We start from the raw sequence: 26,066 nt of genomic DNA on the forward strand, positions 1-26,066 counted from the left end.
TGGGAGCCTGGGACATAATGGTCCATTCAGTGTTTCCCCTGTGAAAAAAGGATTGTTCTCAGGAGTGGGTAAAAGGTTAATACTTCACCTACCTTTCACAGGCCCCCTATTCATACCCACAGTCAAACAGCCGAATTGTTTAGTTCTTCTGTGCATTCAAGGAAAAAAAACTGGTTTTCTTTTCCCTTAGAAATGCCCTGGAGAAAAAGCAGGATACATTTTGTGGTGGGTGTCTGGTTGCTGTCTCAGTGAATGACTTAGCTCACAGAGTTTGCTCTGTGTGTGTTTGCATGTGCAACACACTCTTGCAAACCTGTTTGCAGGGTGCTGTGTGTTTTTTCGGCTTAGCTTCTGCACGTTCCCTGATTTCAGCTGAGGGCTTGGTGGTTGTTGGCACTAATCATTTTAAGGATTTGAGCTGAGCAGATGCGCGGGCTCTGATTCTTGAATGCTGCTGAGTTCTGCTCAGCATGGAAGCAAAGTGCCTATATGCCATCTTTGCTCACCCCTGACCCGCAGGCATGCTGAGGATTGGGTTCCACTACTGACACAAATTAGAGCTGCCCTAATAAGTTCTGGCTGCAGCAACCCCCAATGAGATTCCTCTGCAGGGGCATAACTTTCCAGCTCCCTTGTATCACTCCTTAGGTGCCAAGGGGCCTATTTGTCTCCTTTCAAGGAAGTGTCTGTGCTTCAAGACGCTGACATTGCATCATAACATTGCAAAATCACAGGTAAACCCTTCAAGAATAAATTACAAGGAGCTCTAGGTGCATCAGATTTCCCAGCTGGCATGGTATTGTTGGCAGAGTTCCTTCAGCCATCATTGGGATCCTTCTTGTTTCATTATTCTCCATCTCCAGTCTTAAATGGAGTGCTGTAACCTGAAATGCCGGTTAGTCACACAACAAACGAACCCATGAGGTCCACATTAGGCAAGACCACAATCCACTCCTGTCACTAACACCTTCCTGGGAAGAGCCAAAAAGGAAGGAAAAACTTTCCAATATATAAGATTTGTCTCCGAACAACCTGCCAGTCGAGTCTGTGCAGCATTCCCCGGAGACTAATCTTTTTTGTGCCCTGTGCAATCAACAATGCTTCTATTGCCACCATCGCAAGGAAAGCCAATCAAGGTTTTCAACCAAATGAAAAAGCCCTTCACTGTATCACAATGCAAACAAGTTCCATCTTTGGGTTTTTGTATTTGGATTATCCTATTTCAGTTATCAAGTCTTCCAGGTATTGGGCAGGGCTTTGAAAAATGGGTGCTTACAGTTAGGCTCCCTGTAAATCTGGAGTTAGACACCTTAGTCAGTGGCCTGATTTTCAAAAGTGGCAGACAACGGGAGCTGTTGGGTGCTCAGCATTTTTTAAAACCAGGTCACTTATCTAGGTACCCAATTAGAGACTCACGCATATAAGGAGACATGGGAGAGTCCAGTGGTTAGAATATAGGCCTGCTAACGAGGCATGGTCTGCTACACAGCTCCTGTGTGACCTGAGATACAACACTATGGGCTAGATTTTTAAAGGTATTTAGGTGCCTACCTCCCATAGACGTCAGTGGGAGTTAGGCACCTAAATATCTTTAAAAAGTGGGCCCTCTAATGCCTCACTTCCCCATGGGGATATTAGATTTTTAATGGTATTTACGTACATATGGCCTGATAGTTGGTCACATGGTTGCCTGTGGTACTCTGAATGCCTGACAAGAAAGTTGCAACAGGAGAGTGGAGGTGAACCCTCCTCTGCGGGGGTATGTCTACACTACAAAGTTAATTCGAATTAACTTTCATAGGCGCTACACATGCAAACCGCTAGTTCGAACTTAATTCGAACTAGGTAAACCTCATTCTACAAGGACTAACGCCTAGTTCAAATTAAGTAGTTCAAATTAAGGGCTTTGCTGTCCCTCATCGAGGTAGACAAGCAAGCGGGGAACCCTGAGAACTGTCTGTCCGGGGTGGGGGTTGGGTCCCTTTAAGCACAGCCCTCGGCGAGCCTGAGGCAGCAGCTCCACACTCTAAGTCCTAACCTGATGCCCTGCCGGCACTGGTTCCAGCCAGCCTTAACTTCGGTTCAGGGTCCACTCAATGTGGACACGCTAGTTCGAATTAGCAAAACGCTAATTCGAATGAGTTTTTAAGACTAGATGCACTAATTCGAATTATCTTAGTTCGAATTAACTAATTTGAGTTAAGTTAGTTCGAATTAGTGCTGCAATGTAGACATACCCATACAGACTTAGAATTTATGAATAGTAGGAGCAAAATCTACAAGTCTCTAGTATCAGACCTGGTGAGTTTTGACCCTCCTTCTTTTAACGATTCTCAGTTCCCATTGATTTTATCTTGGCTAAAACTTCTTGTGGAGGTTTTAGCGAGCATTGAGAACTTTTTCTGAATTTAAAATTCTGTGGGGTGAGAGGAATGGTCTCACTGGCAAGTGAGAGACCCCAACAAAAAGTCTGATCTGGAACAGAAAACACCTAGGCCGTGTCTACATTGGCATCCCTTTCGGAAAAGGGATGCTAATGAGACACTTCGGAATTGCAAATCCGCGGGTAATTTAAATATCCCCCGCGGCATTTGCATTTACATGGCTGCCGCTTTTTTCCGGCTCGGGGTTTTTGCCGGAGAAAAGCGCCAGTGTAGACGCGATTTTCTGGAAAATAAGCCCTTTTCTGGAAGGGCTTATTTTCCAGAAAATCGCGTCTACACTGGCGCTTTTCTCCGGCAAAAACCCCAAGCCGGAAAAAAGCGGCAGCCATGTAAATGCAAATGCCGCGGGGGATATTTAAATTACCCGCAGATTTGCAATTCCGAAGTGTCTCATTAGCATCCCTTTTCCGGAAAGGGATGCCAATGTAGATACAGCCCTACAGAGACAGATAATTTGATTCAGACTTAGGAGAGAAATAGACAGAGCTTTCTTAATGCTCCAAAAACAAATTTAAGAAAAATTGACTCTTCTTCATGACTTACCATAGACAGGATCTCCAAGGTTCCAGAAATCCTGTCTCTTGATTTAAATACTTCCAAGCATAATCCCCCTTCCTTACATATCCTTGAAATAGCGGCGTCTCAGAAGATGCCAAAAGTTTGGCTCGCTAGGATTTAACATAAATGGACTCTTGTATGGCTGTTTAGTTTTCCAAGACAAACAGCCCCTACAGATATTGATGCAGATCAGTTATTGGTTGATAAGGTTAATTTACATTTATTGTCAAACTCTGTTAAGATTATGAGGTAGCTTTGTTCTAAAAATGTACATATGAGGTGGAATTAAGTTTATTAACTAAAAAAAGTGTATGTTAAGTGGCTAAAGAGGTAGTAAACAGAACACAAGCAGATTACTAAGAAAATAATGCAATGCAATGCATGCAAGCTTAGCTAGATTCACTAAAGAAATTGATGAAAATAACAATTCCTCGTCCTAGATATTATTTAGGTAGAGTCCTTCACAAGCCAGAGGTCCAGCAGTTCTTTCCCCCACTAACCCCCAAGTTGGAATCCTTTTGTTTCCAGGTGTTTTCCCCTCTGGGTGCGGAGGCAAAGTATCCTGAAGGCATTGATTGTTTTCCTTTCCTGCCTTATATAGAATTTCCATAAGGCAAGAATCCTTTGATCCTCCCCCTCCCCCCCAAGTTGAGCAGTCCAAAATGGAGATTAGTGTCAAGTGACTAGGTCACCTGACTGTAGCATTCTAGCATCCATGAGTCAGTAGTATAGAGGTCGGCAGGATAGCCAAGCCTTTTTCACAGTCCATTGTCCTCACTGATGGGCCATCAGCCCTTCCTGGCTTTTCCATTGTGGTACTTAAAATGTAAGCAGTGGGCATCAACCAAAGTAGCATATTTGAAAGACAGCTACACTAGTCAATATTCTTATCTTCAGCTACCACGACACATGCACACAAAGAAAAGAATCCTATTCAGTAAATCATAACCTTTCCAGTGACACCTCATATGAGTTATCTTGCAGAAAGCAGATCTTAGCTATGCCATATTCATGTTGTAAGCACAATTTCATAAAGAATATGGAATATAAGGTCACAAAGGTACTAGCTCATATGCGGAAGTAATATCGCCAATGCTCTGCAGGGCTAATGTTTGGTTCAGAGACGAAATTTTGGCCTTAGCAATAATTGAAAATCATTTTTGAAGAGATTTGAAATTCTCCCTATTTTACCCCAGTCTCATTTTTATATGCCAAGGTGGGTGGTTTTTGTGTGAGTAGTAGTGCTTGTATTGCTTTTCTTAAATGCTGGTCTTTGTACTTTTCCTAGGTTATAGATTGCCCCATCCGTGCCATGAGGAGATGGAAGGACAATCTGTGTATTCCTTTTTAACATTGTATAAGACTCTCCAATTTATTACAGGCTTCAGTGGCATTTGCTTCTGAGTATGCTTATTTTGTAAGGTTTTGCTTTGTCGCCTGCAAAGCGTCTTTGGTTTGGCTGATAGATTATTTGTGGTTTTCTTCTGAAAACCAAATCCCTGTGGGGGCTTAAGCAGGGAATAGAATGGATGCATCTCCTACACTATGGTGGCAAGAACCATCTGCAGGAGTTTTCACTTCCCAGCTGTGTAACAGACAGGGCAGCTATGTAAGGGGTGGGAGGAAAGTGCACTATTCATGTGGCTGGCTTCTGAGCTGTAGCACAGTCTAATGGATAAAGCAGAACCCTGTTCTATTCCTGACTCCCCCCGGTAACACACTGCCTGGCACTGAGAAGTTGTTTCCCCTCTCTGTGCCTCAGTTCCTCATCTGTAAAATGGGGTACTGATACAGACAGTGAGCTTATGAAAGCAGAGTCAATAATGTCTGCAAAGTGCTTTAGAGCTTAGGCTGCAGGGTCCCAGAGCGAGGCACCATGGTCACAGCCAGCCGAGGTCATTGTGGCTGTTTCCTGCTGGGTTCCCTGGCAAAGTAGGTGTGTCTTTCTGCCGGCTCACTTCCCCAAACTTTTATCTTTGCTCCTGGGAATTGGCACCTGCCAATCATAAACTGATAGAATACTAGAACTGGGAGGGACCTTGAGAGGTCATCAAGTCCTGTCCCCTGCCCTCACAGTGGGACCAACCACCATGTAAATCATCCCTGACAGATGTTTATCTAACCTGCTCGTAAATATCTCCAATGATGGAGATTCCACAGCCTCCCTAGGGGTGCGTCTAGACAGCACCCTTCTGTCGGAATAAGCTACGCAATTTGCACTTTGGCCAAAATTTCAAAATAAGGCATAGTCCGACAAATCCCTTAATCCTTGTGGAACGAGGGTTACAGGGACGCCAGAATAGCGTGCCTGCTATTTCGGGAAATAGCGGGCGCATTTAAAGACGCAGCGTTGCTTGTATCCCGAAATAGCGCTGCAATCTAGACAGATTCAAGGTAATTTATTCCAGTGCTTAACCACCCTGACAGGACATGTTTCCTAATGTCCAACCTAAACCTCCCCTGCTACAATGTAAGCCCTTTGCTGCTTCTCCTAGCACCAGGAGAATATTTTTTCTCCCAACTCCATGTAACACCCTTTTAGGAACTTGAAAGCAGCAGAAGATCTGAGGGGAATTTGCCATGGAACATGAACTTAGCCATGGCCAGAGCCATGGCCAGAGCTGAAGCAAGGGGTAATGTTAGCCTTCCATGCCTGACAGAAGGGCAGAGGATGAGCAGTTACATCTCTGCTGCTAGTGTGGCTACAACCATCATACCAGGACAGAGAAGCCAGGCCCTCAGGGAGCTGCAGCAGAATCAGGGATTAGCTGGCCAAGTGGCTATGAAAGGTCCAATGAACACAGGAGCCAGCCTGTTCTCTTTGCATCTACTCTGTAGGGGTGCGATGCTGGGGCTGCAGGTGGGAGACAACCAGAGACCCCTGAGACTTTTACATGTGTTTCCCTTAGTTGCAGGCTGGGAGACTTTGGTGTAGGGGGTAATTTTGAGAAGAGCTGGGCTGTTCTCCAAATCTTGCCCATGATAGAAACCCCACCAATACAGGCAGCTTCTGTGCAGGTTAGTGGCCCCCAACTGACACTCAGACCTGCCCTATCCCAAAATACTGCTCTCCTTCCTCCATCTGGCTCCCCCAGAAACATGCTGGGGCCACGCTCAGGCACCTACTTCACAGTGAATAAGGTTCCAACAGCAGATGCTCTGTGCTGATGTCCTACTTGCTGTGAAGCATCAGGGATCTTGTTTGCTTGTAATGTGTTGCTCTGCCATCAGGCTGGCTTTGAAAGCTGTTGCTTCAAACACCTGATTTATCAAGGGCAAGGCTCCTTCTAATGTCACATGGAACCTTCAGCAAAATAAAGATTTGAAAACTTTTCAATTCATCTCCAATCAGAGCCGTCTCCAATTTCCTTCCCCAGGGAAAAAATCTAAACAGCAGCCCCATAAGGATGCGTGGCGCTCTGCTTTCTCCTCCTGAGCTTAGCAGGGGGAACAGTTACAACCCTGCCCCTTTGTTTTGGGACAGACTCAGCCCCCTTTCTCTCAAAGGTGTGTTGACTGTGCTGCATTTGGAGGGGTGATTTCTGCGTGGGTAGACAGCTGATGGTGCATGTGTGTTGTCTGTGTGTGCTCTCTGTGCACTGTACCAGGTCAGTGCAGCTAGCTGGCCCAGCAACCAGGCTAGCACTACCCAGACAGGCCACCCAGTTCAGGGACAAAGACGCTTGGTTAGGTTTACCGTCAGTGAGGCCTGGATCCATGGCGACTGGTATGAATGCTCTCCCAAATGTATGCTCATGACAATGGACTCAGCGCAGTTAGCAAGGGGATACTCGGCTGGACAAAGATGCCCTCCTGTGCTTTCCTTTCCATACACCGATACAAACGATTTAGGTATTACACTCCTGCTGCGGTTCGTGACTGACCCTCCCTCTTGTATTTGCTGGTTCCTGAACTTCCATCCTTGTCCTGGCTCATCCTTGACATGTGCCTGTACTCCCTCCCAGGAATGTGTCTACGTGACTATCCAGTGCCTGAGGTCTACCAATGCTGGCTGTGCTTTTGGCCAAGTTCCTGTACTGGTCAGTGACCCTGTCAGCAAACATCTGCTCTAGGGCCTGGCTTTGGTTCGTAGCATGGCTCTTGTTTTGGGCTTTGCACCATCCATGTTCCAGGCTCTCTCTCTTCCCTGCTATTTTTAGCTTAAATCTGCAGTAGATACAGTGGCATAAGTTTCAGTATAGACTAGCCCTGTGTGGCTGCACTCAGAGCCTAAGCGGGTGTGTGCAGTCTGTGCTGAAATCCACATTGCCATGTCTTCATGGCTCTTGTAACCACTCGGCTAGATTACAGCCTATGTGGGCATGCCTGTCCATGCCGCAGTCACCCCTCTGATTGCAGTGTCTCCCCCACCCTGCTTCTGGCCTGCGGTGCTGCTTGGTGTAAGTGTATCTGAACTGGGCCCTTTGCCAGTTCAAATCTGTCACTGCTGATGAGAAGGGGCCAGGTTCTGCCAGTCTTGCTCACTCAGCCTCTTACCCCACAAGTGTCCCTTTGCTCTCGCCACAGGCAGGAGCCACTCGCAGAACGACTCAGGCCAGCAGTGACAGTCACCAATAGGCCTTAGTGCCTCCTGAGGCACGCAGACCAGGGCAAGCTCCCCCTTCCCCTGTGCCCACAAGGGGAAGTCAATCTGCAGTGGTGTTATTGCTAGGGGGAGAGAAGCTGCACATGTGCTTAACCCAAGCCATTGGCATTGCTGTCTCCCTCCTCCTCCTTTCCGGCTGGTTGTTGCTCCAGGCCCGGGTAAGACCTTCAGGGCGGGGTCTGTGTCCATCCGCATGTTCCATGAGTCACTAGCACAGGAGAACCACTCCCCAGGTGTGCAGAGCGCAGCTTAGTGTTTTAACACACAAGACACTTCGCACAGCTAGAGCCTTCCTTTGCAGGACTGGCAATCAGCTGAACCTGTGACCCGGCTTTGATTCTTGTGCCCCCCTCTTCCCTCTGCGAGTCCCTGCAAGACAGCATGTGGGCAGCTCACCCCACCACTGCCAGTGCTGTACCCCAGCAACTCCCTGCCTGCTTGGCACATGGATGCCAGCCCCGTGCAGCTCCTCCCCTGGCAGTGCGTATACTGCGTTATCTTGAACAGCTCCTCCCCCAGCCCTGGTGAGTCAGTAGCTGAGGGCTCCTGAGAGCACCGCAGAACCCTCGCTCATACACTAACACCGCCTGGGGCTGTGTATGCGCCAGGGCAAAGTCTGAGATCTGGGGAGAAACTGGCTGAAGGCTGGCATCATGCTGCGCGCTGGGATTTGTAGCCTGCGCTGCTCCACCTGTGCATTTAGTGCCCGATCTCAGGGACGACGCTTGTAACAAAACAATCGTGAGATTAAGACACCAGTCAAAGCCAGGCGCTGTCTGGAAAAGGTCTCTTTATTGATGAGATTCGAAGCCAGGGCACATTAGCCTCTAGCAGATTCAGCTCCCCCAGGCAAGAGGAGACTTTGAGGCACAACTCTGCACTCAGACATGCCACGTGCTGTGGGACCACGAGCACCTTGGGATGTGGCAGCCATTTAAATAAAGCTCAGTCAGGAGTAGGAGGGTTCAGTTTCCAGGCCTGGCACTCCTGAGAAGCCCACTGTTCGACTGGCAGAACACACTCCCCAGGACATAGGGAGACAAACTCCCCCTCCCCCGCAGTGCAGTGTGGGAGGGGGCTAGGGCTTGGGAGTAGCCTCACACCCAGGCTAGTCCCCTTCCTGTGAATGTAGCTTTCATGGCATCACAATGGCTCGGGACTAATGAGGGCCAGATGTTCCATTCTCTAGAGCCCTGCAAATTCATGGATATCTGCTTTCTATATAATTTGGTATTTGCTCAGGCCTCTATCTTGTTGACTGCCATCAACAGCCTTTATCATAACACACTTCAAGCACAACAATCCCTGGCTGTCACAGCAGCTGGAGATGGAGAAGACCTGGTAGCTCATGCATCACATCAGAAGGACAAGCTAATAAGGAAGGCAGTCTTTAATGCTGTTACGTCTCCAGTGTAATCCTGCACACGCTTTGGGGCAGAACTTTTCCACAGGGTCAGCTTGCAAGGCTGCTCCCCAGTTATTATTCATTGGGCCCAAAGTTAAGAGCCTACAGACCAGGTCTTCAGCTGGGAGTCAACTGGCATAGCTCCACCGATGTGGGTGCTTTGTACAGTTGACTCCTGGTGACATATACCAGGGGGATTATGAGCAGTGGTCCCTCTAATTTTTTCCATCCATGTATGGAATAAATTTTATGTGCACTGAGGCATATGCAAATGTGCACCAACAGTAGAAACACATGCTGCTGGCTGTGGATGCTCTGCTAATCAGCTGGTCAGCATTTGAATCTCTCCTGGATGGCTGCTCAAGTGCTCAGCTTACAGGGAACCTGGTTATTAGCTGTCCATGAAGGCCTGGGTCCATTATGCAATATTAACAGAAGGTAGAGTCCATTTCGAGGAGGGGGACAGGCAACAAAAAGGCAAGTGTCAGGGATACCAGCACTGTCACAGTGATTTCCCATCAAAAGGAGTTGCCATCACTTAAGGCACTTTGTGCAATATATCACGTGTAACCGATAAAGTAGAGATTTTATACTAGTCAGTTCTTCCTCCCTGGGAGAGGAGTACTAATGGCCCAAGGACTGTCTGGCTGGGAGCACATTGGCCTGGCTTTGTGAAAGCTGGAGTTGTATGAAGTGTGACTTGATGCAGAGACCTAATTTTCCGAGGTGCCTAGTGAAGAGGAGAGAGAAGTGTCATGAAATTCTTCAGCGTGTTTGTCAGAATATATATATATATATATATATATATATAAATAGCACTATCCTGCTTTCAGAAGTAAAGCTATATTCACATACACATTTATAGGATTTTTTGGTATTTGATAAAAAAAGATAATGACAAATCCTGCAACAATTCTGCCAATATCAGGGTGCAAGAGTGTTTGATGAGGAATATTCCAGTTGTATTTGGTCTTCTTTTCTGTCTGACGATTTATTCTGGTTTTTTTTCTTTTCCCTCTCTAACTGAAATCAAATATAATTAAATTCCTGTGCAATTAAAGCAAAAAGCTTCAGAGACAATGAGGTGGCTGCAGGTGCTCTGATTTCACAGGGCAGTGGAGGGAGTTTCCCACATAGGGTGAGGGGCAGAAAGTAGATTGGAAGCTGCTGTATTTCCTTCCCACACTTACACACAGTCAAGTTACAGCTAAGCAGGAACTGAGCTACTGGAAGCCTTCAGGGTGGAAATGCCTGCTTTGCGAAGAATCTTGCGGCCGGATGGACGCTCTCAGCTGTGCGCATAGGCCTCACTCGAGAAACCGGTGGCCAGCTACTGTCAGTTAACAGCAGGTGGGCTGGAAGATGCTGATTGTCCCTCTCAGGTCTCCTCTCTGAAGCTCCAAACTGACCCGTTCGTCACACCTCAGCCTGACCCTGTTAGTCCAGCAGAATGGAACAGCCTGGAAGGCCCTGTCCATTCACTTTCAGAGCGAGGTTTTTTACCCTCTGAGTCCCCGTCAGAATTTTGCGATACAAGAACAAACAACGACCCTTTACAATACTCTAGGTATAACAATGACGTGCAGCTATGGAACGGTTCTCCCCCCCCCCCAAGTCCAGGTGCTGCTGGGCCCTCTGCAGGGATCATTTCTTGTTGGCGATCTGGTTTTCCAAGGCTTCGAGTCTGGCTGTCATCTGAGCGAGTGGTCGTGTTAAGGAAGTTAACACAGAAAGGAACCAGAGTGGCCTGCTGGTGAGAAGAGGGCTGGGAGGCTTAGCATCAGGTCAGGAGAGTGTCAGCCCAACAACATATGGCTAATAACTACCAGCGTGAGTATTTCATCCATGCTAAATGAGGCAAGTCCTCCTTTGTGTCTGCTAGAGCTACCGCTTTCCTGGGAGGCCTGCACCCTGACACACAGATAGTCTTCCCCAGGACAACTTTTGGACATCCACAAACATGCCTCTGCCCCCAGTGCACTCATTTTCCCCTTCCTGTTGGGACCAAACAGTTCCAGAGACCCCCTGTACCCATCACTGCCTGGTCAATATCATAAACGCTACAGGCCAAACTCTGCCATGGTGGACAGTGCAGCCCAGGAAATCCCACTGGCTGAACTACACAGAGGACAAATCAAGGCAGACACTTTCCTTGCAGCAGCTGGAACAAACCCAGCTCTATTTGGGTCCTGCACTCCCTGCTGCTCAGTCCAGCTGGTGACCCAAAAGGATATGTTTCTCTGTCAGGTCTTCCAGGATGGCCACAGTATTTGACTGGAACTGCACAAGGGCCTCACATTCACACGGGCTCCGGATCTCCATCTCCCCTTTGCCCTCCTCTGGAAAACAAGAGTTTAAACAGCATCTGAGACCCGCCGTCCTTCTGTGGAACCCTATGAAAGGGCTTGATCAGCCTTACCCACAGCCCTTGTGGGAGGCAGGTGGCTACTCTCCGCATTTATAGATGGGGCATTTGGAAGTGATGTGCCCAAAGATACGCAGGCGCTCAGCTCAGCGATGAGACCAGAGCCTGTTAACAAGGGCAAAGCCTGTGCTGTGATGAGGGAATAGATCCTTTGGGTTTAACATCACCATTAACTCTTCTTGGAAAAAGCCCAGCAGAACCCGTCACTGCCCTTCTGCCCTGTGATTTTATCAGTCTCTCTCTCCTGAGGTCTCTTCCAGCCTTATGATTCTATGATTCGAATGCAAGCATTTCTAAGTCCCGGATAATTCGCCCAGCACTGTATCTCTGCTTATCTAATAAAATCCCAACAGGCCTATCACAGGGAACTCATAACGTCAAACAGCCCGGACAACACGCTCCCTTTTTCAAATTCCCCATATTTGCCAAGCAAACTTCCAGACAGAGTATCTGTAGCCAACACTAGCAGGGCACGTTGCATTGTTGCTAACTAGGAAAGACTCGGATCCTGAATGTCACAGATGCCAGCGTTCTGCCTCTGCATTCCTGCCTGCAGGTGCTTTGCAATCAGGAGAGACACCATATGGGACAGGGACTTTGATGCAGCCTCCCTAACTCAATCACTCATATATTTGGTTGCTTGGCTATGGAAAGGTCTCTGCTGAACAGACTGAGCTGTTTCTCTTTCTTACCTAGAGGTGACCGAAGAGGGGTGTCTAAGGGCTACTGCAATATTAAATAATAATCAAGATCACACAAGAAATCAAGGCTGAGGGCCCTGGCCCAGCTGGAGTTGCCACCTGTCCAGGGTTTCAACATGCTGTTTGACAAGCCCTGATTTTGATGATCTGAGAAAAAAAAGAGGCAGAACAAAGGCAGGACTTGGGGGAAGAAGCTTCAGGGGGTGGCCAAGTTCGTCTGTAACTGGAAAAATGTAAAAAACAACAAATAGTCTGGCAGCACTTTATAGACTAACAAAACATGTAGATGGCATTGTGAGCTTTTGTGGGCACAGCCCACTTCTTCAGATGACTGAAGAGGCAGCAAAGGGGCGGAGCATGGAGGAAGAGGCAGAGAAAGGGCGGGGCCTCTAGGGTCCTGTTGCCAGACATTAAAAAGGTGACAATCCAAGGCCCAGCCTGGGTGAAGCCATCACACGGACTCTGCCAGGACCTACCTGGGCAGATGTTAACTTTGAGGTTGTCGACGATATGAGTCATGGTGCTAAAATCCGCAGAGTAGGAGTAATGCTGCTCCACCGGCTCAGAGGCGATTTGTCTCAGCTCCTCCTCGACAGCTTTTCCAACCCCGACGGCGAACATGGTGATCCCTGCGCAAAGGAGGGAAGGGTGGTTCTGTACGAGCTGAACATGCTCCACCAGCATCCTGGGCTCAATGGCTCATGCACGCAGGGTGGGACCATCTAGAATCATCGATCAGCTGTGCCGGTGCTGCCACAAGGCTCGTGACCATAAGGCCCTGGGTGCTTCTGGGAGCATCCTTTGAATGTGGCAGCTGTGTGGATGGGCCAGGTAGCTGGGGCTAAAAGCAAAGGCCTGGTCAAAGTGGCCAGTCCTTCATTTTCTCTGCCTCAGCTATAAGCTAAGATGGGTGTTATCCAGTTGAGAGCCAGCAGGTTACATGTACCAGGGACCAGGAGACTCAGTGTGCTGAGAAGCCACAGTCCCTGCAGTCACCCAGGGGACACCCCCAGCAAGGGGCAGCTGTGGCAAACTGGCCTGGAATGCTGGGTGCATGAAGAGTGCCCCTGAGTCCCACCCACACATAGCCCAATGTGTTTTGAACCTCTGGTTCGTCACCCTTCCCCACTGCACCCTCACCTGACTCCTTTGCTTTCCGGGCCCATTCGGAGATATCATCCTGCGAGCGCCCATCGGTGAAGACCAGCCCAATTCTGGGAATGTTCTGGGAGAGGGGCCTGGCCCCTTCGGCCTCAGAGAAGCTGTGCTCTAGCATGTGCTTGAGGGCCAGGCCGGTCATGGTGCCCTTCTCCATATACTCCACCCTCAGCACCGCCTTCTTGATGTCTGCTGCCGTCCTATACTGGCTGAGTGGGAACTCGGTGCGCACGCGGCTGGAGTACTGGACCAGCCCCACCCGCGTGCCGTGGGGCGACACATCCAGGAAATCCACAATCTGGTTCACAAACTGCTTCACCAGCTCGAAGTTCTGCGGCCGGACGCTCTTAGAGCCATCGATCAGCAGCACCAGGTCGACATGGCCGCTCTTGCACTCTGCGCCAAAGCAGGAAGTGAAAGTTTTTAGAGGGCACCAGCTCTGCCTCCCGAGGGTACCAAGGGAGGCCTGAGAGTGGGCAGATACCGGGGTAGGGTGGAGCAGAGTTCTGGGACTCAATACGGATTCTTCCCTCTGCATTCACTGCTGAGCTAGATGCGTGGGCTGCAGGAAAGCAGGGCAAAGTGCAACGGGAAAAGATGTGGCTACACAGTCACCGCCCTGCGAAGCAAGGTGGGTGAGGTGATTATCTCTGCTGGACCAGCTTCTGAGAGAGACAAGCTTTCCAGCTCACAGAGCTCTTCTCCAGGCCTGGGCAAGCGCTGCCTGGCTCGAAAGCCTGTCTCTCTCACCCACACAAGCTGGTCCGGTAAAAGATATTCCTTGCTCGCCTTGAGTCCGTAGCATCCTGCGACCAACACGGCTACAACAGCACTGCAAGCAGCCCGAGAATTCCACTCCGGCCTTCTGCTTGGCCTCGGTGGTTCTAGGGCACCCTGGTCGAAGCCCCCAAAACTCCCACCCCCAATAATTCCCTCTGAGGGCTCTGTGCTTCCCTCTCACATCCATTGCACATCTCCAGCCCACACCTTGCTCTGCTGCTTCTGTCCCTCTGACCAAAGAGGACCAGATGGTGCCTTAACCCTTCCATTCAGAGACAAGTCATCGCTTCTCCTTTGTCAGCCAAAGGCTTCTCTGTCTTTTCCCAGGGGTCCATGCTAGCTTCTCCAGCACATTCACCCCCTTGTGCCTCACATCTCCCAGTTCTCTCCTAACCTTTCGTGTCCAATCCCGCCAGCCTCAGGGCTGCGTTGTTATCCAGCATTTTCCCTGTATGTTCTAATGAGAGAATGCCCCTGGAATTCCTGTCGCTGATTGGGCTTTGGAGGTGCCAGGAGCAGAGATGAGTCTGGAGCAAAACCCCAAGATCAAGCATTCCTGAACCTTAGGGTGGTTTGAAATTCCCACCTAGATCCAGGTTCAATTTCACATCTTGAGCTGCCCAGACCTCATGGGGAGCACAGTGAGTCTAGACGCCAGTTGCTACAGACCCAAGTCCATACATTAAGGGCACAGCATGCAGACCATGTCATGGATACTCACTGTTGCATGTTTTCCCATCTGCCTGGAGCTGCTGTCCCTCTGGGCAAATGCAGTGGTAAGAGCCAGCAGTGCTGACACATTTAAACTCACAGCCGTGATCTATCCCATTGCAAAAGTCAGTGGCTAAAACACAAACCAAAGGGACAAAGACACCCTGTTACAGGACATGACATTACCTGTGTGGTGACCACAAAAGTGCCATGCAGAGAACAACCTCTTCTCAGATGGGTGCTCAGTGGAGCTGCTGATACACCCACCCCCACCAATGGGAGAGGCAGGCCACTGGCTAACTTGCCGGGAAGCCGGTCCCTGGGCAGTTCAGTGGCATGCTCTGCACTGACAGCTCTCGTTCAGCCCAATGGAACTTGGGGTTTGTGCCCCACAATCCTTGGGTGCTCAGAGCTGCGGCCCACATTTGCAGAAATTAATTCCTCTGAGGGCTGGAAAGGAATCAGAAGCGCCACCAGCAACACATCTGTCCCTCAGATATGACCTCAGGGCACACCCTGGGAACCAGTGCACTCGCTAGGTGCTGGAAGGGCATTTAGGAGCCTCACAGGCAAACGAGCACCTTGACCCACAGGACCCACGATGGTGAGACTTGCTGGGATTCTGAGGGGAGCCGCCTGCCTGTGCTGGCTGGAGTGAGGGCGGCCTCTGCGGCAGAGATGCCGATGCAGCGCTCACCTCGGCATGCCTTGCCGTCGGCCTGCAGAGTGAAGCCGTCACGACAGCGGCAGTAGAATCCGTTCAGGATGCTCACGCACTCGTGCTGGCAGCTGTGGTTGCCAAAGTTGCAGTAATTAATCACTGGAAAGAGAAGGAGACGTGTTGGAATGAGAGACACCAGCTTCCCAGAGCTCGCCCGTGAACCTTGCAAAGAGCTCAGAAGCAAACAGGGTTGCCAGATGGTTTAACTAAAAATACCGAACAACCCCCTCCCCCCCAAAAAACCCCAATACTGTTGAGAGAGAAAAAAAAGGGGAGACCAAAGTTGTTGCGCAAAAAAAAAAAAAAAAAAACCCATGACAATTATTAAGCCAAAAACTCCAGCATGGCTCCTTTAAGCCGGTGGCCATTTTGTTTTCTTCCTCTGTGCCACAAGACAGCTTCCCTGCAGAACTACATAAACGGAGGGGAGGAGAGGCCCAGGAGCTGGGGAGGGAGAGGGGTCCAGGAGGGACTGGGGGCTGGGCCCTGTTACTGAGTTTCATTGGGTTGCCAGGTGTCTCGTATTTTCGCTTCCTGGTATTTTAGTGTCCGGTATTTTCTGATTTTTTTTTTACCTGACAGGAGGCAAAAATACTAGACTGTCCAGGTCAACACTGGATTCCTGGCAACCCTAAAAGCAAAATGGCCTGCTGGGCTTGTCCCCAAGGTGGGAAGCACAGGTCTTGTATCAGCTCTTTGCTGCCACTTGTCCTGAGGTTCTACAAGGCTCTGGAAATACGGGGCTGCCACAGATGTCAGGAAGGAGCCAAAGGGAGCAGAGCCCATGGTCTGGGAGAAGTAAGAGGGGGCAAATGCTGGAGAGAGGGAGGACTGGGCTGCCCACAAAGAGAGGAGGGTGGGGGGAATAGAGGACACCGGGGAAAGGAGGGAACGTCTGGGGCAATGAGGGGATGAGGCCAGAGAATGCAAAACAAGAGGAGGTGGCATGGAGGAGACGGCTACGTACTGGTACAGGTCTTTTTGTCCTGGTTGAGCTCATAACCCATCCGGCAGCGGCAAGTGTAGGACCCACGAGAGCTGACACACTGGTGCTCACAGCCGTGCTTCCCGTCGGCACAGGCATCAATGGCTGCAGAGGAAAAGGCACCACCTTCTTACCCAATCCTTCACTATCTCACTCCTCAGAACCCTCCCAGAGAGCCTCTCCCCCCCTCTGCCCTCCTGGCATCGGAAAGAAGAGGCAGCCCAGGCAGTACATTTCTCAAACAAGGATGGGGAGGCATCTCCCACAAACTCACAGGCAGAGCTGGAGTCACTACTGGGGCTAGAGAGATTCAAATGTTGCTCAGCTGATTAGAGCACCCACAGCCTCCCACAATGGGCAGCATGTGTTTCTGTTGGTGATGCTCATCCACACATGCCTGGGTGCACACAACAACATTTATTCTGCACATGGATGGAAAAAATTAGAGGAAAAATTGTTGTATAGTCTTAGGGATCGCTCCCAAACACACCGCCAACGGGGCAGAAAGACAGGACCAGGTGACCATTGTGGGATTATGCATTTACAACCCACTTCCAAAGCACAGGGCCTCGGTAGTTTGTCTTCTGCTTATCTGAATGCACATTTTCCCCTCCCCTGCCCTTGATCAGGTGACATTGTGCAGGGATCACGTATAGAGTTCCCATGTATTTTGGACAAGAGCCTATGTCCCCATTCAACTTGTTCTGCCTGGATCTCAAACAAAAAGATGCCAGAGCTGTTGGTGATTATATTTCAGATGAATCATTCCTACCTCAGTAACACAGTTATCACCTGGCAATAGAACGAAAGCTAGTTTGCCGGCATTCCTATTGCTGTCAGCAAGGATCCTTAATGCAGACCTAGCCATATGGTCATAAGGTACTAATAGCTCATTAGCACTTGTACCTACATCCTGCACAACACCAGCAAGTTAATCAAATGGGCTAGTGGGTAATGCATTGGACTGGGACTCAGGACACCTGGTTTTTATTCCCTGCTTTGCCCCTGCCCTGTTGGGTGACCTTAGACAGGTCTCTTTAGCCCTGTGCCTCAGTTTCCCCATTTATAAAGAAGCAATAATGTTACTGGCCTCCTGCGTAAAGCACTTTGAGATCTAAGATATAAACACAGATCACATAAAACGTGCTCTTACGGGAACATGTCTTTCCATCTGTGTTGAGCTTGTATCCAGGGTTACATTCACAATAGAAGGAGCCCGGGATGCTGACACAGGTGTGCTGACAGCCATGGTCCATCTCTGTGCACATATCCACACCTGAAAGACATAGTTGATCCTGCCAGGCATTCATTGACTCAAGTGATCTACCTAAGATCTTATACTGCCCCCATCCCTCCAGTATCTGTTGATGGTGTTCAGGTCTCCGCTATCAGTGGGTAGAACTCACATTCTCAGTGTTTTCATCTTCAAAAGCATCTCAAGTTGACACACAGACACACAGAGACCACTCACCCACCACTGGGGGACATGAGAGCTGCTACCAGCACAATGGGCCCTTAACAGCCCCACAAGTTAGCGACTGTTTGCCAGAATTCTCCAAGTTACTGATGCTGCACAGTGCTAGTTTTAGGATTTCTTCACCTAAACAAGGTCTTGGGGCTCTGTATCTTGAGACAAAGGATCTAAGAAATGTTCCAAATTCAGCTGAGCCCCTGAAGCTGGGAAAATCCACAGACACAATAAGATTCAAGGCTTGTCTACATGCAGATTTACACCAGTTGAACTAATCATGTGACTTTACACTGACATAAGTAAACCAGTGGAAAAGTCTGGGTGGGTGCTTTAATTTCAGTTTAAGAACATAAGAAAGGCCATGTTGGGTCAGACCAATAGTCCATCTAGCCCAGTATCTGTCTTTCAAAAATAGCCAAGTCTTCAAAGGGAATGAACAAAACAGGGCAATAATCAAGTGATCCATCCCATCACCTAACCCCAACATCTGGCAGTCAGATGCCAAGGAACACCAGCGCATGGAGCTGAATCTCTGGTCATCTTAGCTGATAGCCATCAACGGACCTATCTGTCATTAACATAGATCTGCCAGTTATAGCTTTGGCCTTCACAGCACCCCCCAGCAATGAGTTCCACAGGTTGCCTGTGCCTTGTGTGAAGAAGTGCTTCCTTAAACTAGGCTTACTTTGGTTTAGGGAGGCAGTGTGGCCTAGCAGATAAAGCACCAGTGACTCAGAAGACTGGCTTCTAGTCCTAATTGACCTGACCTGCTAGATGACTGTGGGCAAGTCACCCTCCTTGCCAAATGCTATGAGATTTACTAATGTGTAAGAGCTGGGTCTCATTAACTGCAGCAATTGAAGCTGAGCAGATAAAGGCTTAAGCTAACCTGCAATGTGTCAGTCTTCTGCTCCAGTTTAACCAAATCAGTGCATGTTTGTGCATAGACGAGCCCTTGATTCAGCTCTCAAGGTAGGGAGGCACAGGGAACGGGAGAGCAAGCTGTGGAGGCCAGTCACTGGCTTACAGAGGCTTCAGGTTTCCCACAAAGAAAAGCCGACTGTGTCCTTTTCCTGCACAGTCCCCTTAGACATTGCAACCAAGCTCACAGCAACTGGCTGCAACACAAGGTCCCAGGCAAAGTCTCCAAGGTTCAGTGTTGTCTGTCGACACAAAAGGGGCAAGCAGGCACCAGCCTTTCCCATTATTGAGCTGCCACAGCGCAAAGCAGCTTGTGGTGGAAACAAGCCTTCCCCCCCTCCACCCCATTTCAGGCCAAAGCCAGCAAGGTGATTGTGAGGAAGCAATGCCGGCCAGGCTTGGTCAAATACTGATGCAGAAATGGGAAGCGCGCAGTTACTGCCCTGCGCGTGCGTACGAGGAAATCTGCCCATCCAGAGTGACACAAGGCAAGCACGATCCAAGCCTTGCCTGAGGTCTCTCAAATAACTGTTTCTGAGCTCCGTGACCCCACCCGCCCCTTCACTGGGGGAGGGGCGGGGGGAAATGAGCTCTATGCTTCTGTGAGCTCACATCCCTAATATCAAATGCAGCTCAGAACTCTGACATAGAGCAGATCTAGGGGGTGCATGTGCTGGCTTATGAAATGTTTGGAACCTTCCTTTAAAAATATGTACAATAAGGGGAAAGGGTGAGAAAAGGACTCCTCGTAAAGGTCCCTATCTAGGAGTCTAGGATGAGTGTCATCGCCTCGTTGTCTGTAGCAGCTTCTCAAGAACATCAGGGCTGTGTCTAGACTGCATCCCTTTTTCGTAAAAGGGATGCAAATTAGACATATCGCAATTGCAAATGAAGCGGGGATTTAAATCTCCCCCGCTTTGTTAGCATAAAAATGGCTGCCACTTTTTCCCGGCTCGGAGCTTTGCCGGAAAAAAGCGTCAGTCTAGACGTGGATCTTTCGGAAAATAAAGCCTTTTCTGAAAGATCCCTTATCCCCACTTCATTTGCAATTGCGATATGTCTAATTTGCATCCCTTTTACGGAAAAGGGATGCAGTCTAGACACAGCCCAGCACTGCAACATTCCCCCTTCTGTGCTACCCTGGGGAAATGTTGCTTCCCCCACAGCTCAGTTTCTTACACAGCAGAAGTTGACTTAGCAATGGGCTGGTTTTGTTCTCTGAGGGTGTGGGGAGAGCCTGGGAGGGTTGACATGGGTGCACATATTCACTCCTGAAAGATACAGGTCTTCACTTTTTACAAACAGGTATCCTGCAGACAGATGCTCTACAACCTCCTACCCACAGGTCGGCCAATGCACCTTAGCTCTGAGCAGCGTTCCCTGTGAGCTGGCGCTTGTGTGGCCCTTCAGGAGACATTCAAATTCCGCCCAGCTGATTAGCAGAGCACCCACTGATTTCTACTGGTGGTGCACATAAAATGTGTGTCCTGCACGTGGATGGAAAAGATTAGAGGGAACACTGGTCCTGACCCTGTGTCAGTGCCTGCTCTTCCTAAACTGTTCCCCGCAACTGCATGACCAATGCACCCTAGTCCTGACACTGCAGCGCCCCCAGCTATCCCAGTCCTGGGCACCAGCACTCAGTTCTTTAACCCTACCTTGTGGGTTTCTCTGCCCCTCAGAAGTGGGTTTCTCCTGAGCCCAGGGGAGCAGTTGCTCTGAACGGCACTGTGGTTTTGCAACGTGTGGGAGACACCCCATGCTCACTGCACCCATGATCTCAGCAAGACTCCAGAGGCAAAAGGCAGGAGCAGCTGCTGCTCCCCACTCCCACCCAGCGCCTTGCCAGCTCACGTTTCATTCTGCCCCTCCACACGTGGGTAGTAAATCCCATCTGGTCCCACAACAGGCCGGGGCTAAGGTTCTCCCCCTTCACTCACCACACAGCTTGTCTTGGAACTGTTTGCCGAACTGCTGGATAAGGTCGAAAGACTCCACCAGGAAGACATGCTCCTCCAGCGGGTGGGAGGCCATGGCCCGCAAGGAGTTCATGTCTGCCCGCTGGACGCCCACGGCATAGATCTCAATGCCAGCACCCCGGGCCTGGGCTGCCACCTCTGTCACGCGGTCCTGGGGCCGCCCATCCGTCACGATGACAGCCACCCGGGGGATCTTCTTGTGCAGCGGGCGTGCTCCCTCCTGGACGGTGAAGGCCACGTTCATGGCATACTGGATGGCGAGCCCCGTCATGGTGCCCTGGGCCAGGGGCACAATGCTGTTGATGGCTTTTTCCATGTCAGCCCGCTTGAAGAAGGTCTTGAGGGAGAAAACGTTCTGCACCTGGCTGGAGTACTGGATCACCCCCACCCGCGTGGCGTTGGGCCCCACCTCCAGGTTGTGGATGATGTCGATCATGAACCTCCGCATGGTCTCGAACTCGAAGGGGCGCACGCTGCGTGAGCTGTCGATCACAAACACCATGTCCAGGGGGCCAGTCTTACATTTTACCGCTGGAGGAGGAGAAAGCAAAGAGCTGGTTGGATCTCCTTGCCTTTCTATGGCTGGGGAGGTGGAGGGCGCAGGGTTTATTCCTTCTCCAAGCAACTTTACAGCTGCACCATTCGTACCCGGCCGCATAGCAAGAGCCCCTGCAGGTGTGATGAGGGGTGGGGATAAGAGATCAGGCTTGGTGCTGCCCCTCGTATCTTGGAGGTAACAGTTTCATGGAGATAGCAGGAGTCACGGAAGAATGGGATCAAAATACACACTGAGTCTGGAACTCCTCTGAGCTCCACACCATTACCACGGAGGGGGGAGACAGGATGTCAGCAGGGGATGGAGGAGATGGATGTGCCAGACTGGGTGAAAAAAGAGGGCACTGCCCGTCGCCATGGGAAGGTTAAAACTTGCCCTGGGCTCCCTGAGTCCCCCCCGATCCTAGGGATGTCACAGAGTCCTCAAGTGCCCAAGGTCAAGGGGGACCCCAAATGACCTCACAGAACAAGGGATTCCCAGCAGCTGCGCTCTTGCTGCATTGTGAACAGGACAGCCATTCAGGTGCTAACTACACGCTCATGGCGGCATGGCGGGTGAGTGGAGGTCACACATGGAGTCATGTTTGGTGGAGACGCCTGAAATCCCTCCGCCCAGTGTTTTACCCTCTGGGACAGACCCTCATTTCCAAGGGGAGCTCAAAGCTTTCCTGGCTGAGCTCGCCGGGAAGTTTCTGATGCCTCAAACTTTCCTCCCGGCACCTGCCACCAACAGCTTGGGGGCTGAGATTTGGGCTTGTGAAGGATTGTAAATGAGAGCATCCCGGCAGAGCCAACACAGGGACGCAGGCTTGGACTGCCCAGATGGACCGACGAGGCACCAATGGGGCTCACGCATACTCCCCCGGCCTCTCCTAAAACCCAAGCACTGCCTGTTCCAGAGACAAGTGGAAGGAAGGAGACCAATCTGCAGCCACTAGGGTCCCTGCAGAGCTAACCCTTGCCCCAGTTTCAACTCCCACAAGCGGAGTCCCCTGGGCCTGTTGCCAGAAGAGCCGTGTAGTGAGGATTAGCGGCCTCTCTGGATGTTTGGCTGACTCGAGCCCTGTTAATGCTCCTCAGCAAATCAGCTCTAACAACACGCCTGACAAATCTCACGGGCAATGCTGGAGCCGTGCCCGGGAGCTTCGGGAGGCAGAGCTGCTCAGCAGCTTTGGGAAGGGTGATTCCGACTACGTGGAAGTGGCTCTCTTGGTCCTGGCAGCTGAATTCCACCTCAGCTCCTCCAATCCCCAGTCTGCTGTTCACACGCTTTATGCTCACCTGGGCTGCTCAAAGCTACGCCTAGCTGGCTACGGAGCACCAGGCACACCCCTTCCGTCCCTCAGGGGAGTGTCACAGTCTGCCCTGGCTTTATGCTATCCAAGGGATTCCCCCACCACTGGGGATTCCTGAGCTGACTATTTAACCACCTGCACGCAGGGGCCACCGCAGGGCTCAGGAGTCAGGATTGGGCCCTTCCTCGATCTCATCAGTAAGCCTTCGAGCAAGAGCTCTTCCTCCCTGTCAATTTCAAACAGGCCGCTGCCGGGAGACGGAGGGTGGGGAGGGGCAGCGGTTCCAAAACGCCTGGGACTCGGGTTGTCGCTGCTGCGCCCGGAGCCCCAGGCCCTTTGAATGGCCCCCAGAGTGCCGTGTGGCACACTCTGGCCAGTTCTAAGGGCTGCGGAGGGGCGGGGGCAGCACAACACGGTGTGAGCGACAATGAGGGACGGCTCGGCTGCCCGTCCTTTCTGCCCCAAGCCCCACCCCTTCCCAGAGCCCAGAGCCGCCTCCTCACCACCTCACCTTGCCCAGAGGCCCAGCACAGCTGTCAGCTCCCCTGACTTCAACTAGAAGTTAACCCTTTGTTTACTGTCCCAGCTGTCAGTCTATCTATTATTCACCCCATTCTGTTCCAAGGAGACTATGATTTGCTGCAGACTCCCCATCCGCCTGTCTGTTTGTCTATCTACTTCTGCCAAAGCATTTAAACTACTTTGGGGGGCAATCGAACCGGTCCAGACTTTCCTGGCTCCTTGCTGTGAGCGGTCATTTTAGGGAGAGGTGCTGACGTTTCTGCACCGGCTCATGGGGTCCCAATATAGAAAAGCATGTTCCAGTGCTTGTCTGCTTGGGCCCTGACAACGAATGAGGCAGCCGCCCCGAGCAGTTTGTCTGGGGGTGAGATGGTGTTGTTCTTTGGAGCCTACAGTTTGCATACAATAAAAGCCTGCACAAGTAGGAGCACTTTGTTGTTCTTTCTAGTGCAAGCATTAAACTGCAATAGTGTCAATGAGGGTAATGCTTTTATTCCCTTTAACGTCAACATTGCCTGGATTTTTATCAAGCTCCTGTTTTGCAGGCATAAAACTTGGGATGGACTTTTCTCACCTCAGGCAAATGCTGCAGTGGGACTGGGAGGTCAGCCCTCATCTCTGTCTTGCTCTTGGAGTTTGCTTGTCTCCTTAATTACTGAAAAAACATCAAATAGTCTGGTAGCGCTTTAAAGACTAACAAAACCTGTCGATGGGATCGGGAACATCAAATAGTCTGGTAGCGCTTTAAAGACTAACAAAACAGGTCGATGGTATCACAAGCTTTCGTGGGCACAGCTCACTTCTTCAGATGACCAGAGTGTTGGTCTAGGACCAAAGTACATCCAACACTCCGGTCATCTGAAGAAGTGGGCTGTGCCCACGAAAGCTTGTGATACCATCGACCTGTTTTGTTAGTCTTTAAAGCGCTACCAGACTATTTGTTGCTTTTTCAGTTTACCTGTACAGACTAACTTGGCTACCCCCTGAAGCTCCTTAATTACTATTACTCTATTAGGAAATGTGGTGTCCATGATAGGGGAGGCAAAGAGTTTTTCTGGTTCTTTACCTGTTGCTCAGGTCATTTACAAAGTCTGATTCTGCTGCGCTGATGAGTTTGGAAGCAAGAGCTAATGATTTACGGGACTCTTGCTCACTGTATAGGGTCTCTGTTATTCTGACTTACACACACATGTGTCTGAGCCAGCCAGGGCTTTGGCTCCTTGCTTATGATTTGCATAGCTTTGGCCAGCTGCTCACCTGCAGGCTTTGGTCTGGCTTCTAAGGTGGTTAAGAGCAGCAGGAGAAAAGGGACAGTAAGTAGCAGCTTCATCATTCAGCTCCAAGTCCACACAGCCACTGGAGGTTAGAAGGGTCACTGCAAGAAGAGGACAGAGAAATCACAATGCTACTCTGGGATGTCATATGCAAATACAAACATACATTGGGATCTTAAAAGCCAACAACAGTCACTATCCTAGCCCATGGTGAATGATCAAAGTATCAACCAGGAAGATGGATGCAGCAGCATTTCAAAAGGCTTATCTGGATGTTAAATATGGGAGAAGGTAGGAATTTAAGCCAGTGACAGGGTGGAGAAGAGCGGCAGCCAAAAACCAACAACAAAAGTTAAAGATAAGCTTTCCAAAGAGTAGGTAATTCAGGCACACAGTTCCAATGCATGTTAATGGGAACTGGTACCCAAATCCCTTAGTCAGCTTTCAAAGCCTCAACCTAGAGCACCGGCAGTAGTTTTAAACCGACACCTAAATTCCTCTTCACACATGGGTGAGTTTTCCCATCTGTGGTTTAGCAACATCACTGCAGTTAAATTCCATTAGGTGTTGGGGCTGATGCACCAACAGAACAAGCTCCGTTGGATTTGCAAAGCGTGTGCCGAGCTGACAGTCAGGCAAGCCTTATGGCATAAACCGGGCAGACCAGATTTATTGCCGAACACTCGCTCAACTGGCTGCACCACAGCCCTCTCGAGCCAACAAGGGAGGAGGAGACCTGTATCAGGGAAAGTGAGACAGTCCTTATCTAGTCACCTTCTCTTCTCAGAGAAGAGCATCAGACTGGACGGAGGGACACTGGTTGTGTATGAAGCACTCATGAATGAAATGCCAGCCCTGCCCCATGCACTAGGTGCTGTACATACATAGAGAAAATTGCTCCCTGCCTTGAAGAGCAAGGGCCACCATCCGTTTATGCCTATCACCCTTCCCCACAGAATCCAGCAAGCAGATGCTACCTCATTGAATCTCTAGGGTTTTTCTGCTGTTTCTTCCTGAGATAATTCCTTGTTTGCCTTTCTACTGCACCCTCTGTGCTCCGATATTGATTTTATTTGTCTGATGCAGAAAACTGGGTGTTCGGGCTCTTAGGGGGGAAAGATATTTGGTTTGCTTTTTCAAAACCTCAGGATGTAATGCCCACCCCCATTTTTCTCCTCCCTGAGTATGTGAGTTCTACACTGCATGTGCCCATCTCCTTTGGGGATCTTTATTTACTTCTTTGCTTGTATTAATGTAATCATGGTGCTGTATGAGTAAAATAAATGAATAATCCTAATGGCCAAACAATAGGGCTCTCTATGCTGGGGAAAAGCTTAATAGGGAGCAAATAGCTAGATACCCTCAGAATAACCTGACTCTCCCCTTTCTGGATGTGCACAGTGAAACTCAAACTCTGCTCTAGCCCTGAATCTTTCAATGCACAAAGGAGCTCTCTGTGCTGAGCTCTCTGCGGGCAGCACATTCCATCCAAGAGGAGGCAGGGAGACCCCACATTCCCAAACAGGCAGGCCAATTTGGGAGAGCAGCTCATATC

The 26,066-nt window shown here is 50.0% G+C and overlaps 1 protein-coding gene across 2 annotated transcripts in view; it reads right to left on the minus strand.

Annotated features, from left to right (window-relative positions):
• Positions 1 to 8,381: 8,381 nt before the first annotated feature.
• MATN4 (matrilin 4) overlaps positions 8,382 to 26,066 on the minus strand; it is a 35,056-nt gene continuing 17,371 nt past the window's right edge. For both annotated transcript variants that reach the window (XM_006121905.4, XM_075901286.2), the window contains 10 exons: positions 24,495 to 24,612; positions 20,827 to 21,396; positions 17,648 to 17,770; positions 16,477 to 16,599; positions 15,486 to 15,608; positions 14,799 to 14,921; positions 13,280 to 13,693; positions 12,616 to 12,768; positions 11,248 to 11,352; positions 8,382 to 10,716 (listed from right to left, as the gene is read on the minus strand). In XM_006121905.4, the coding sequence (XP_006121967.3) occupies positions 10,658 to 10,716; positions 11,248 to 11,352; positions 12,616 to 12,768; positions 13,280 to 13,693; positions 14,799 to 14,921; positions 15,486 to 15,608; positions 16,477 to 16,599; positions 17,648 to 17,770; positions 20,827 to 21,396; positions 24,495 to 24,570 (1,869 nt within the window). In that variant the 5' untranslated portion in view covers positions 24,571 to 24,612 and the 3' untranslated portion in view covers positions 8,382 to 10,657. The remainder of the gene's footprint in view (positions 10,717 to 11,247; positions 11,353 to 12,615; positions 12,769 to 13,279; positions 13,694 to 14,798; positions 14,922 to 15,485; positions 15,609 to 16,476; positions 16,600 to 17,647; positions 17,771 to 20,826; positions 21,397 to 24,494; positions 24,613 to 26,066) is intronic.

The sequence above is a fragment of the Pelodiscus sinensis genome, chromosome 17 (genome assembly GCF_052426305.1).
Source record: "Pelodiscus sinensis isolate ZL-2025 chromosome 17, ASM5242630v1, whole genome shotgun sequence".
Lineage (NCBI taxonomy): Eukaryota > Metazoa > Chordata > Testudines > Trionychidae > Pelodiscus > Pelodiscus sinensis.